We start from the raw sequence: 13,726 nt of genomic DNA, 5'->3' as shown, positions 1-13,726 counted from the left end.
TGGAGCTCTGGTACTGTTATTCATCGGAGGCGTATCCTGGTCTCATCTCTTGGAGCCAGTGGATAGTGAACGGCGGCGGCGGCAGCCCTAGCGGCGAACCGCTCCGATAAATTGATCGATCTAGTATATGTATAGGCGATTGGATGGACAGAGTGCTATTTGGTACGGGAAACAGCACCACGCCTCGATGGCCTTGGCAGATGGGCTACCAGGCCTGTAATTAGCTAGGCACAGGTCCAACAATGAAATCTGGGCTAGTTAATCAGGTAATTACTGCTGGCCATTAGCTCACAAACCGTACATAGTAGTACTAATACCTGCTGTACAATGTTGAGGGGGCGAACCATTGGGGGGGGGGTCTAGCCCCTGCTCGCCCCTGCCTCCGCCCCTGATCGTATATCATACTTCATAACATATATGCTATTTTGCTTCAGAATTATGCGCACGTTGTCTTCTATGGCTTAAGTTTATAAATCCTCCTCCTTTTCAAGGAATAAGCTGATCAAGAGGATTAGTTAAATTAGTGTCTGCACCAAATTGAAATCCGGCTGTTGTTTTCTGGTCCAGAATTGTTTTGGGCTAATATGTATAAATTATCTATGGAGAAATGGGGATGTAAAACTTCTAGTATCCGGCACCTATGATTGATCAGCCCTTTGTTTCCAATCTTTCTGGAATTATATATTGTTTTCTTTTGGTGTTAGATTTACTTGTCTACTACTTGAAGTGATTATTTACAACTTACATGAACCGTGGAACCTCAGGTTGGGAATGATGTCGCCTAGTACTTAAACACAGCACACATGGTTTTGGTGTGGCGCCTGGGTTCACCGCCGATGACACCGTCCCTGGCAGCCATTTTCCTGCCGATGTCGCTAGAGAGGACAGCGCTAGTGTCCTGCTGCTCGTGGAGTGCAGCATGGAGTACATCACAATCAAGTACAGCGTCGAGGTAGTCTCATTGTCTCCAAACCTGGAAGCTTGCTCTAGTTGCTGCCAATGGTCATCAGCGTGCATGCTGGTCTTGCTCAATAATAGGTTGGAGAATATTAAGAATTCTGTCAGAAGTATTGGTAGCAAAATTTTGTGTTTTGAGGCAAGTGTGGATGTACCTTACACATGAGTAGATAGATAGCACTTGTCTGCGACAAGATCCAGAATTTGCACATGTTTCCTGTAGTTTGCAGCTTCTTACAGCTGGTATGGCCACTGTGTTGTGAGCTGTACCCTTCATATTTTTGTTTGTGATGTAACAACGTGGTGCGGTGCAAAGCACTGAGTTTCAACATCAAGTCTCGTGCTTTCCATGAAACTTCTCTTTATCTGATTGCAGATTTGGAAATCATATTAGTCAAGTAGCTAGCTTACGTTGGAGGGAGGGGAGTGGAACATGAGGCAAAACCTCTCTCGAGGTCGCCTCGCTTCCCTTCCGGTCTCCATAATGGAGGATAAATCTAGGTTTCTGTAGATTAGACCGCTGTGAATGTCTTAGATCTTTTTGGAGCCTTGGTTGTTCTTGGTTTGTGTGCTCTGTTAAACGGATTTTGTGGTTCCTTCTTGGGAAGGGGGTGGTTTTCACCTCATCCTTAAACGTAGCACATATGGTTTTTGTGGGCTCTGATTTCCCATCTCCTGGGAAAGAAGTATCATTTTTTCTGTTCATTCTATCTTTGCTGGGTGTCATTGCTCATATTTATTTGTAGAGTTTTTTGTTTCACGGTTCGTTAGTCAGAGATCCGTTTGATGGTTAGTTTCCGGGACAAGGAATTTTTTTGAGAAGGCATTTGTTGGTTCTGATGTACCATCTGCTGGGAAAAAGAAGAGTTCTTTATTTTCCGTTCTATATTTTTCTTCAAAAATAAGTTTAGAGGCCTTAGTTTCAGAGGATTTATGTTGTTTGGTGTGTGTTGTAGAGGTTTTTGTGGGATCTGATTTCCATTTCAACTGTTCTTTCCTTATCCAGTATTGTCTACAGTCTATCTCTTCTTGCTCATATATCTTTCTTGCTTTTAGAACTGCTGCAATGGAAGCCCTGGAAATGACAATCCTCTTGGAAGTGACAGGAAAAGAGCCAATATGCCATATCAGACTGAAACATTTATGGTGGAGCTGTGCTTTGTAGCTAAAATTCCTGTGAGTGCCATTGCAATGGCACTGAAAGAGGTTAGGAATTGGAGCACTCCACCAAGCAGTATGTTTCTTCATATATACTTTTGAAGGCCTATCTACCAATTTTGCATGGCTGCTCCGGTGGTCCCTATCTAATTCCCTCTGTTAACTTTTGTGTTTGCAGGGGCTGCCGGTTAGTTCGCCAATCATTTTTTCACAACAATCCTTCAATTTTTTTGGACTTGGGTGCAGGGATTAGGCTGTAGAGGATTTCACTCTACCATTCGAGCCGCAAAGAGTGGGTTTTGTCTTAATATTGGTATGTTATGTTCTGGATGAGCCCAGTTTCTTTGTGATCACATCTAAAAGTAGTTGATTGCTAGCATTTACAAACACTGTTTGTGTGTGCAGATGTTTCCACGACAATGATTTTCAAGCCTGAACCTGTTGTTGATTTTTTACTTGCCAATCAGAAGGTTGATCACCCGAATGAAATTTATCGTGGGAAAGGTAAGATTTCTTTTCAACTTTCTTATGGAACTGTTCATAATGCTAGTATTATCTATATCTGTAACATGCTTGACTTTGTAGGTCAAGCGTGCAGTCAAGAATTTAAGGATAAAAACAAGCCCGGCAAACACAGAGCACACGACCATTGGCTTGAGTCATGAACATATGTGAGTGAACGTATGGATATTTGTTTAAGTGATGCTTCTTAATTGATTGTGTGGACTCGTTACATGACATCTTCTGATGTAATTATCTTTTGATTCCTTGCAGTCTAATCTGCTATGTGCGTCTGGATGCTTCTCAGGTGGCAAACTAAATCAAGTTTGATGAGATGTCTGAGCCAGGGCAGTACCCAAACCTCCGCTGGCAGCGCCCTGGTGCAGGATCTGCCTCACATGCACGAGAAGGTCAAGATCTCATTGCTCATCTGCTGAGCCTGCCCTGCCTCAGTGCGGGCTGGTGTGCGCTTCAACGTTTTGTGATGCTTTTGTCTTGGATGCCTGATATATCGTCGTAACGAGAGCCAGCTAGTTGAACACCTGAGATGTGCTGGCATGCTGGACACCTGTGCACTCGGTGCCTCAGAGCCTACCTTTGAATTCCATTAGGATGGTACTGTTGAACCTAGGAATCCTGTTAGAATGCTGCTATGCTGAACTGTTAGCATTGAACCATCTAATATGTTGCTTTTCATCTGTCTGCTATTTTGTTTGATTTTCTCTGTATTTTGTGGTCATATCTGGGTGTCATGACTCGTGCTTATTCTGGAAATAGTGTAGTAGGCTGTTTTTTCTGGTTAATTTTGTTGCCAAGGTTGTAGATATGGGAAAATGTTTTCTTGGAAGCAGGGTAGACATAGAAATTGGAATCCTCCTGGCCTGGCACTGGCACTGTCACAGAGTCAGCCACCACAAGCAAGTTTCACCTGGCTTGTCTGATGTCATCACTTGTTGAATTGGAAATTAGGACGACAACATTGTAGGATGTTGCTAGTTATAGATGTCCTAGTTAGAAAATCTTGAGATTGCTTGTAGGCAGGGTGAATTGTTTTGTTGTGAGGCACATGAATGATATTAAATGCATGCATATTTCATGCAATTCTCCTAGTATTCTGGCTGTCACTAAATTTTGATTGGTTCTGATAGAAATTTCTTAAACATTGCAGTTGCTGTTAATTCTAAATTTCAATGCATGATTCTTTTTCGTTTTCAGGTGCAGGAAATCAAATGACTGCCCGATGGCTATCCTCGAGAGGAAGAAGTCACTCAACTACCTTGTGCTCGATGAGGTAACCGATGATGACAACTCTGTTGTCACCCTGACACCATGTAGAGGCTCCAGCTTCTCCACTGTCCTGCTCAAGGTACGGCATCTGCTCGAGTCCCCTGCTGTATAATGGATCTAGCAGCAAGTAGCAGTACCCCCACATGATGCTAGTGTTAATTTCTTGTATTGTGGACCTGTGTGTGTCATCATGTGGAACCTTTAAGTATTTGTGATTGAAGCAAGCAAGCAGTGTTAAACTAATTCACTACTAGCTGGCACCAGGCGGTACCTTCCATTCTTTGTTCTGGGTCAGTGCAGTCCAAGCCTATTCATCAGCAGCTGTTTTCAATAAAGCCATGTTAAATATGTGATCAAAGCAAGCCTGCGAGCTCCTTTATATCCTTCGTACTTAATAGTCAATACAATGATAATAGAAATGGAAATAGAAATCATTCACTACTTGGATGACTTCGTCCATAAAATTCACCCTTTTCTTTCTATTTCATAAAATTCAGTACCAGGCACACATGTCCATAAAATTCTTGCTTGTTTTGACTAACTAAAGGGTGACACAGATCGAGAATGAGATTGAGATCTGTATAGTGTAAACTTAATATTCACTGTTTCCATATCCTATTTGCCAACTTATTTCTTGTTCTTGTTTATGGCATGGTTCTTACATGTTTTTCAAGTCTATTTTGGATGCTCTGCTTTTCCAGTATAAATACTTTCAATCAGCTTGTGTTGCGCATGTCATTTAAGTGTAGTTGAAAAATGCGTTATAGCATTTGGTCCTAAACTATTTTTCAGGTTTATGAACAGGAATATAAAAAGGACTTAACTCTGTTGATGTTGCTATCATCCAGGCACCTCAAGCAGTTCTGGCGCATCATCCCCACAAATGAGGCTTTCGTCCGAGCGACCGGGCGGCGATGGCCTTGCTATCGCCGAAGAGGCCATCTGGAGGTATGTCGGTGAGCCGCTGTGCTGCCTCATGTACCGGTACCACACTGATAGCTGTCTTTGGAGTTCATTACCCTGGATGGCCTTGTCTTCAGGTAGTACTTCTGATACCAACTTGTGTGTGTTGTGATGGACTGATGAATGAGCTTATTTGATCAATAGGAGATACCTTTTTAGTGTTATATCATTATATGGATGCATGCCCGCTGTGGATGATTCGTTTATTGGATGAACTGAACCCTTCATGGAATGGATGATTGAATTGTGCTTGTTTATTTTGATATGTGCTGGTCATTACAAATATTCTGCAGGCAAGGATTTTGTATCTTAAATAATTCTACTAGCTATTTGCAACTAGGCTTACATTCACATTTTGCGGAGTGGAAACTCAAAGATAAACAAGCCACAGTTCCTGACCTGGTAGTGTCCAGTTCTTTGGTCTTATGATTTTAGAGACTGATTTGGGATGCTAGGATGCTAGAGGTCAACTGATATTTAAGTAGCTCTAAGTTTTCTCATTTGCTACTATATTTTGCTTAGAGACATGATTGGTATTTCAGAGCAAACAACAAAGATATAGTGATCATTAATCATTATGGTGATGGGTTTATTGTTTCTGTTAACAATAGCATGCTGGCTGAACCTTATAAGGAAGTTCTTTTTTACTTATAGTTCATTCCCAACATGGATAGGAAGTCTTGTGATTTGATCATGCACACAACCCCAGTTCATGTTATCTGGTATTTGTATTTATCATTAATTATTAGAGCCTAGCTGCATTATGTCGCTCTCTATAACCTCCATAGCTGCTTGGTGTGCGTAGCGTTCAGATGCCATTACAGGTAATTTATTCTCTGGTTTCTCACCAGGAATATCTGGAGGCCAGGTAAACGAGAGGAAAGGTACAATCAAGTTCCAGCTGAATAAGGTCCTCTGCATTGGTGTCGCTATGAGCAATCTGTCGCTGTGGGAGAAGCAAATCCAGCTGAACATTGAGATGAGCATCAATTTCCGGTTTGTGTGCACGGAGCTCTACCAACCCATGCGTCTCAGTGTTTTGCGGGTCATTTTATTGTCTCCTGTTAGTTTTTGTTTGTGAAGTTCATTCAAACATGTTTGCCTGTTTTCTGTTTACGTCCTCTACAAATTTCCTTAGCTTGTAGAATCATGCATCATACTTTATATATGCTATTTACTCCAGAGTTATGCACGTGTTGTCTTTCACAACTTAAGTTTATAAGTGCTCCTTCTTTTCAAGACATTAACTGATCAAGAGGATTAGCTAAAGCAGTATCTGCACCAAATTTAAATCTGACTTCTGTTTTCTCGTCCAGAAGTGTTTATGGTTAATATCTGTAAGTTGTGTATGGACAAATGTGGATGTAATACTCCCATTCATTCTAGTCTGCACCACCTATGATTGATTAGCCCTTTATTTTCCTCTTTCCGGAATTACATATTCTTCTCTTTTGGTGTTATATTTACTTGTCTACTACTTTACTTGAAGTGATTATTTACAACTTACCTGAACTGTGGAACCTCAGGTTCGGAAAGATGTCACCCAGGATTCTGGTGTGGTGCGTGGGTTCATCAATGGTGAGTCCGTCCCTGGCAGCCATCGTGCTGCATTCTTTGATGTCGCCGGGCCGAGAGGACGTAGCTGCTGTCTTGCTGTTGGATCTTGGACGACCTTGAGCATGAGGTGTCCAGCAAGCCTGCATAGAAATCAAGTACCACGTGAAGGTAAGCCACTCTCTCCAAACCCAGTACCTTGCTAGTCATCAGTGTGGGTTATGGTATTGCTCAATGCGAGTAATAGGTTGGGGTGTACTAAGAATCGTCAGAAAATTTGTGTTTTGAGGCAAGTCTGGATGTACCCTGCTCTAGAGTTGAGAGTACTTCTATGGACAAGATCCAGAATTTGCACATGGCTCCTGTAGTTTCCAGCTGCCTAGAGGCTACAGCTGCCTAGTTGTTCCTCATGCTCTGTGGGTGTTCTTCTGAAATGCAAGTTTGGATTCTCTAGATGTACTAGTCTGCACAACACAATAGAAGCACTAGTGGCTGTTGGTATATATGGTCTTTTTCCTTGTGAGCTGTGCAACGATTCATACTTTATCTGTAATGTAACTGTCTAGTGCTACTGGCTGATATAGATTCTACAGCACTAGCGGCCTCCCATATCTCTTATAGTAGGTTACTGCTCAATGCGTATGTTTGTATGCGAAAAGTAGGTTCGAAATTGTTAAATCCGTGTTCTTTAGTCTAATTATCACGCTTTATTTATGAAGGCAGTGACACACGGGAAGAAGCATTGGAGCTGTACCAAGACATGCGATGGTGCTGTATCATATGCTTCTTATACAATTCCCTTAGGTGATTCCTCGGGTCCCCATTTGATCTCTGGTCTTCCTCATGCTCTGTGGCAGCATGGCGGCTTGTTGTTTTGGCCATTGGTCTGTTCACCTTTTAGGATTATTATTTGGTGCTTTTTTGGTACTGGATTGTGCTGTTGTTGGTGTAGTTGAGTCACCTGGTCTCCGTGACACAATGTTTTCCTGTTTCATGGTTTACATCTTCTAAAAATTTCCTTACCTTCTAGAATATTATGTCATACTTCATATATGCTATTTAGTCTAGAATTATGCACACATTGTCTTTGTAGCTAAAGTTTATAAATTCTCCTTTTTTCAAGGCATAAAATGATCAAGAGGATTAGTTAAAATAGTTTCTGCACCAAATTGAAATCTGGCTTCTGTTTTCTGGTCCAGAATTTTTTCGGGCTAATAGCTGTATGTTATATTTGGAAAAATGGGGATGTAAAAATTCTAGTACCCGTCACCTATGATTGATTAGCCCTTTGTTTCTCATCTTTCTGGAACTGTGTATTGTTTTCTTTTGGTGTTTTATTTACTTGTTTACTACTTGAAGTGATTATTTACAACTTACCTGAACCATGTAACCTCAGGTTGGGAATAATGTCGCCCAGTGCTTAAACGCAGCACACATGGTTTTGTTGTGGCACCTGAGTTCACTGTCGATGACTCCGTCCCCGGCTGCTATCCTGCTGATCGTCCGTGGATGCCCTCCAGCATGAGGTGTCCAGCATGGCCTACATCACATGATCACAATCAAGTAAAGCGTTGAGGTAATCTCACTATCTCCAAACCTGGAAGCTTGATCTAGTTGCTGCCAAATGCTCATCAGTGTTCATTCTGGTGTCACTCAATGCGAGTAATAGGTTGGAGAAAATAAAGAATTCCGTCAGAAGTATTGGTAGCAAAATTTTGTGTATTGAGGCAAGTGTGGATGTACCCTACACATGAGTAGAGACCACTTGTCTGCGACAAGATCCAGCATTTGCACGTGTTTCCTGTAGTTTGCAGCTGCTTAGAGCTGGTATGGCCATTGTGCTGTGAGCTGTACCCTTCATATTTCGTTTGTGATGTAACCGCGTGGTGCGGTGCAAAGCACTCCGTTTCGACATCAAGTGGCGTGCTTTCTGTGAAACATCTCTTTGTCTGATTGCAGATTTGGAAATCATATAAGTCAAGTAGCTAGCTTTCATTGGAGGGAAGGGAGGTGAACATGAGGCAAAACCTCTCTCGAGGTCGCCTTGCTTACCTTCCTCATCCTTGTGGCGCTTCCGTTCTTCGTTTTTCTTTGGATTCTTTTCTTTTCTTTTTAGTGAAATTTTCATGCATTTGTATGCATGTTTCTTAGGGTGTTGGATTTGGGTCTTCATTCTATTGGCCATCGTTTCGGCGAAAGTTTGGCCCCTGCCTTGCTCTTCATGATGGAAGCGTTTCTATCCCTTCTCTGTTCTCCAACATAAGTTATCTGCAACCTTCTTATTTGCAGATTCTGTAGTCATAGCTCTTCGGCTTCTTGGTTCTTCATATTTATGTGTAGGGCTTTTAAGACCGCAGTAGGTGCATTAGATGTTTGTTTATTTCTTTTAAGAAAATGAACTTTTGGGTTATTTTCAGGGAAATATAAGTTTCCAAGTTTTTGGAGAGGTTTTTGTGGGCTCTGATTTCCAATCTGCTGGAAAAGAAGTAATTTTTTTTATGTTCATTCTATCTTTTTTGCTGGGTGTGCCTTTGCTCATCTTTATTTGTAAGGTTTTTCTTTTCACGGCTCGTGTGTCAGAGGTCTGTTTAAAGGTTAGTTTCCAGGATGAAGAAGTTTTTTTTGAGAAGGCATTTGTTGGTTCTGATGTACCATCTGCTGGGAAAAAGGAGTTCTTTTTTCTTTTCCGTTCTATATTTTTCTTGAAAAATAAGTTTAGGGGCTTAGTTTCAGAGAAAAAAAGTGGTGTGTTCAGTAGAGGTTTTTGTGGGCTCTGATTTCCATTTCAACTGCTCTTTCCTTATCCAGTATTGTCTACAGTCTATGTCTTCTTGCTCATGTATGTTTCTTGCTTTTAGAACTGCTGTAATGGAAACCCTGGAAATGACAGTGACAGGAAAGAGCCAAGATGCCATATCAGACTGAAACATTTAAGGTGGAGCTGTGCTTTGTAGCTAAAAGCTCTTTGAGTGCCATTGCAATGTCACTGATCTCATTGCTAGTTTGTTTGATTTGCTCTGTTTTTTGTGGGCATATCTGGGTGTCATGACTTGTGCTTATTCTGGAAAGAGTGTGGTAGGATGGTTTTTCTGGTTAATTTTGTTGGCAAGGTTGTAGATGAAGGAAAATGTTTTTCTTGGAAAGCAGAGTAGAACTAGAAATTGAAATCCACCTGTCCTGGCACTGACATGTAGTCAGCCAGAAAAAGCAAGTTTCACCTGGCTTGTCTGATGTCATCACTCATTGAATTGAAAATTTTCTTGAGATTGCTTGCAGGCAGGGTGAAATGTTTTGTTGTGAGACACATGAATGATATTAAATGCATGCATATTTCATGCAGTTCTCCTAGTGTTTTGACTTGCACTAAATTTTACTTTGTTCTGCTAGCAATTTCTTAAACATTGATGTTGCTGTTAATTCTAGATTCCAGTTCATGATTCTTTTTGTGTTCAAGTGCTGGAAATGGAAGGACTACCCGATGGCTATCCTAGAGAGGAAGAATTCGCTCAACTACCTCGTGCTCCATGAGGCAACCAATGACGACAACTCTGTTTTCACCCTGACACCATGTGAAGGCTCCAGCTCCTCCACTGTCCTGCTCAAGGTATGTCATCCGCTTGAATCCCCTGCTGTATAATGGATCTAGCAGCAAGTAGCAGTACCCCTGCATGATGCTAGTATTAATTTCTTGTATCGTGTTCCTGTATGTCATCATGTGAAACGTTAAGTATTTGTAATTGAAGCAATCAAGCAGTGTTAAACTAGTTTGTTACCAGCTGGCACCAGGCGGTACCTTCCATTCGTTGTTCTTGTTCAGTGCACTCCAAAGCCTATTCATCAGCATCAATTTCAATGAAGCCTTGTTTAATATTTGTTCAAAGCAAGCCTGCGAGCTCCTCTAGCCTTCGTACTTAATAGTTAAATATAATAATAATAGAAATAGAAACCATTCAGTACTTGGATGTCTTCGTCCATAAAAATCACCTTTTTATTTTCTATTTGATAAAATTCAGTACCAGGAGCTGCTTTCTACATGGGCGAGTCACAATTTCAAATTGTTAAATCACTTTTTCTTGGTATTATTATATTTGAATCTGCTGTGGTAGATGACAAGGAAAAGAGAAAGGACATGATGGGAATATGTTATATAGCGTTGCTCTTGGATTTGGACATGCTTGCTACTTTCAGTGTTAGTCGCCAATATCGCGTGGCTTTATCCATTTGAAGCAATAATCTCTTGTGTTAGTATACTTGTTATCTTTCTGTTGTATAACCTACATGTCTGTTTGAGTTGGGAATTCAAAGCCTGGGAATTCTTGCTTGTTTTGACTAACTAAAGGGTGACACAGATCGAGAATGAGATTGAGATCTGTTTAGTGTAAACTTAATATTCACTGTTTCCATATCCTATTTGCCAAATTATTTCTTGTTCTTGTTTATGGCATGGCTCTTACATGTTTTCCAAGTCTATTTTGGAAGATCTGCTTTTCCAGTATAGATACTTTCAATCAGCTTGTGTTGCGCATGTCAATTAAGTGTAGTTGAAAAATGTGTTAAGTAGCTATTTTACAGGTTTATGAACAGGAATGTTAAAAGGACTTAACTCTTTTGGTGTTGCTATCATTCATGCACCTCAAGCAGTTATGGTGCATCATCGCCACAGATGAGGCTTTCGTCCGAAGCGACCGGGCGGCGATGGCCTTGCTATCGCGGATGAAGCCATCTGGGGGTACATTGGTGTGCTGCTGTGGTGCCCACGTACCAGTACCATACTGATGACCTGTCTTTCGAGTTCAATATCCTGGATGGCCTTGTCTTCAGGTAGTACTTCTGAGACCATCTTGTGTGTGTTGTGATGGACTGATGAATGACCTTATTTGATCAATAGGAGATACCTTTTTAGTGTTATATCATTGTATGGATGCATGCCCGTTGTGGATGATTCATTTATTGGATGAGCTGAACCCTTCATGGAATGGATGATTTAATTGTGGTGGTTTATTTTGATCTGTGCTGGTCATTACAAATATACTGCAGTCAAGGATTTTGTATCTTAAATAATTCTGCTAGCTATTTGCAACTAGGCTTACCTTCACATTTTGCGAATTGGAAACTCAAAGATAAACAAGCCACAGTTCTTGACCTGATAGTATCCAATTTTTTGTTCTTATGATTTTAGGAACTGATTTGGCATGTTAGGCTGCTGGAGGTCAAACAGACTGATATTTAAGTAGCTCTAAGTTTTGTCATTTGCTACTATATTTTTCTTAGAGACATGTTTGGTATTTCAGAGCAATATTAAAGAACAAAGATATAGTGATCATTGGTGATGGGTTTATTGTTTCTGTACACACCAGCGTGCTTGCTGAACCTTGTAAGGCGGTTTTTTACTTATAGTTCATTCCCAACATGGATCGAAAATGTTGTGATTTGATCATGCACACTGCTCCAGTTCATGTTATCTGATATTTGTATTTATCCATAATTATTAGAGCCTAGCTGCATTATATCGCTCTCTATACCCTCCATGTCAGCTTGTTGTGCGTAGTCAGCTTTCAGATGCCAATACAGGTAATTTACTGTCTCTGATTTCTCACCTGGAATTTCTGGAAGCCAGGTAAACGAGAGGAAAGCTACAATCAAGTTCCAGCTGAATAAGGCCCTCTGCATGGGTGTTGCTGTGAGCAATCTGTTGATGTGGGACAAGCAGATCCAGCAGAACATCGAGATGAGGGTCAACTTCCGGTTTGTGTGCATGGAGCTCTACCAACCCATGCGTCTCCAGGTATGGACCTCCACTGTCTCAAGGTTCAGTGTTCATACTTTGTGGGTCATGTTATTGTCTCCTGTTAGCTGTTTATAGTGAAGTTCATTCAAACATGGTTCTGCAATGGCTTAAGAATTTAGAATTACTAGTGATTTTCCTTGTGAAGTTGCCTTGGGTTGTTCAGTTTTGTTGGCATAATAATTGGCATTTTGTGTCTGTTCATATCCTAAAACCATCTTGGGCATAATATTGCAGTGGTTATGATTAGTTGTAGTAGGTTCTTAGCTCTGGATTGCCAATTTTGTAAGCATGTCGTGTCTCTGAAACGTGTGTGCCATGTTAACTGGATGCTAGTGTTTGAGCTCTTAGATATTTCGTCTCCACTAAATGTGAATTCTGTCATGTGCCATCTTGAATGCTCTATGTTGATCAACTAGACCTACTGCTGGTTTGGTGCTTGCCGTGTACATGCTCCCCAAGTTTTACTGTAACACCTTTCCGCCATCACATGTTGAAGTGACGAACACTCATAACTGTTATTACTTATTAGTATAGCTTGCCTGTGTGGAGTAGTGGCTTCTTGTGCTGGACCTGGAGGTGAATCTATCTTGGTATGTTGTTGTGCAGCTGATGGCCGAGCCACTGAGCCTTCTTTGACCAGTGGTTGTTGGACATGCTGGCTCGAGGGGTACACCTAGCATCAGAATGTTGTGGCGACCCTGAAGGGGAGCGGTGGATTTGGCCCTGATTCAGCAGGGGGATGGAGGCCTTGGCTGCTGGATGGAACATGCTTTTTTAAACATCGTCAGATGTGACGATGCTTCTCTGATGTCGTTTGGCTATCTGGCATGGACCATGATGGCCATGAAGTGATCAAGATCACAAGGCACAGATGTATGACGTATTTGCTTTGAATTCATTATATAATGTAATTTGAATGTGAATTTGCTCCCATTATAGTGTCACTTGAGCGTGCATGTATCCAGATGAGTTCTGTGCTCGAAAGCTATGTTGGCATAATATTGCATGATTAGAGTTTTGAGTCAGTTTGATGTAATCTGATTTGCACTCGGTCAGGTGACCATTTGAACCTTTTCCGGCTGATGGGGTTGGCACAAAAGTACCATGTACATTAGAAAATTTTAAATTGGCATGTTTCATGGGAACTCTTTTATGCTCATGGTTTATAGTGGTTGGAGAGAACATTTTATGTTCGTATGAAGTACAGTATTGATCTTGTTCAAAATATATGTGGAGCTCTAAAAGTCAGACGACTTTTTATTTGGAAGATGTATTCAAACTATATCAAGCATTTGAAATCCTGAAGACAAAATTTGAATGGTTGGAAAAGATAAATTTTCTTTCAGATAAAGCAGCTTGCAATGTGACAAAACGAGTGTACTTACTTCCATGCGTGTCTTGTCCAAAATTGTGCCGGCCTGAAGTCTACCTTCCATGCGCGTCTTGGCCAAAAGCATGTTGGACGGAATTGGGTGGACACGACGCCGAGGATCATGTTTTTACAAAATAGATGACATT

The 13,726-nt window shown here is 41.1% G+C and overlaps 1 protein-coding gene and 3 long non-coding RNA genes across 5 annotated transcripts; all 4 read left to right on the top strand.

The window, feature by feature from the left end:
• Window positions 1-806: 806 nt before the first annotated feature.
• LOC124665721 (protein argonaute 4B-like) lies at window positions 807-2,548 on the top strand. The gene is made up of 4 exons (XM_047203108.1): window positions 807-952; window positions 2,014-2,191; window positions 2,294-2,407; window positions 2,521-2,548. The coding sequence occupies exons 1-3, from the start codon at window positions 920-922 to the stop codon at window positions 2,305-2,307; spliced, it is 225 nt and encodes a 74-aa protein (XP_047059064.1). The 5' UTR covers window positions 807-919; the 3' UTR covers window positions 2,308-2,407; window positions 2,521-2,548.
• Window positions 2,549-2,552: 4 nt separating this feature from the next.
• On the top strand, window positions 2,553-3,004 carry LOC124665722. The gene is made up of 3 exons (XR_006990670.1): window positions 2,553-2,619; window positions 2,701-2,786; window positions 2,890-3,004. It is a non-coding gene; the product is annotated as an uncharacterized LOC124665722 (long non-coding RNA).
• Window positions 3,005-6,397: 3,393 nt separating this feature from the next.
• On the top strand, window positions 6,398-10,021 carry LOC124661038. Of its 2 annotated transcripts, none has more exons than XR_006990074.1 (4): window positions 6,398-6,591; window positions 7,140-7,224; window positions 7,817-7,996; window positions 9,851-10,021. It is a non-coding gene; the product is annotated as an uncharacterized LOC124661038 (long non-coding RNA). The 2 variants fall into 2 exon arrangements; XR_006990073.1 differs by lacking the exon at window positions 9,851-10,021 and adding an exon at window positions 8,090-8,940.
• A 1,034-nt stretch (window positions 10,022-11,055) lies between these two features.
• On the top strand, window positions 11,056-13,395 carry LOC124661035. The gene is made up of 3 exons (XR_006990070.1): window positions 11,056-11,241; window positions 12,038-12,205; window positions 12,815-13,395. It is a non-coding gene; the product is annotated as an uncharacterized LOC124661035 (long non-coding RNA).
• Window positions 13,396-13,726: the final 331 nt, after the last annotated feature.

This window comes from Lolium rigidum, chromosome 6 (assembly GCF_022539505.1).
Source record: "Lolium rigidum isolate FL_2022 chromosome 6, APGP_CSIRO_Lrig_0.1, whole genome shotgun sequence".
Lineage (NCBI taxonomy): Eukaryota > Viridiplantae > Streptophyta > Magnoliopsida > Poales > Poaceae > Lolium > Lolium rigidum.
Note: the sequence above shows the minus strand (reverse complement) of the source record. Positions and strands in the feature narration are given on the sequence as shown.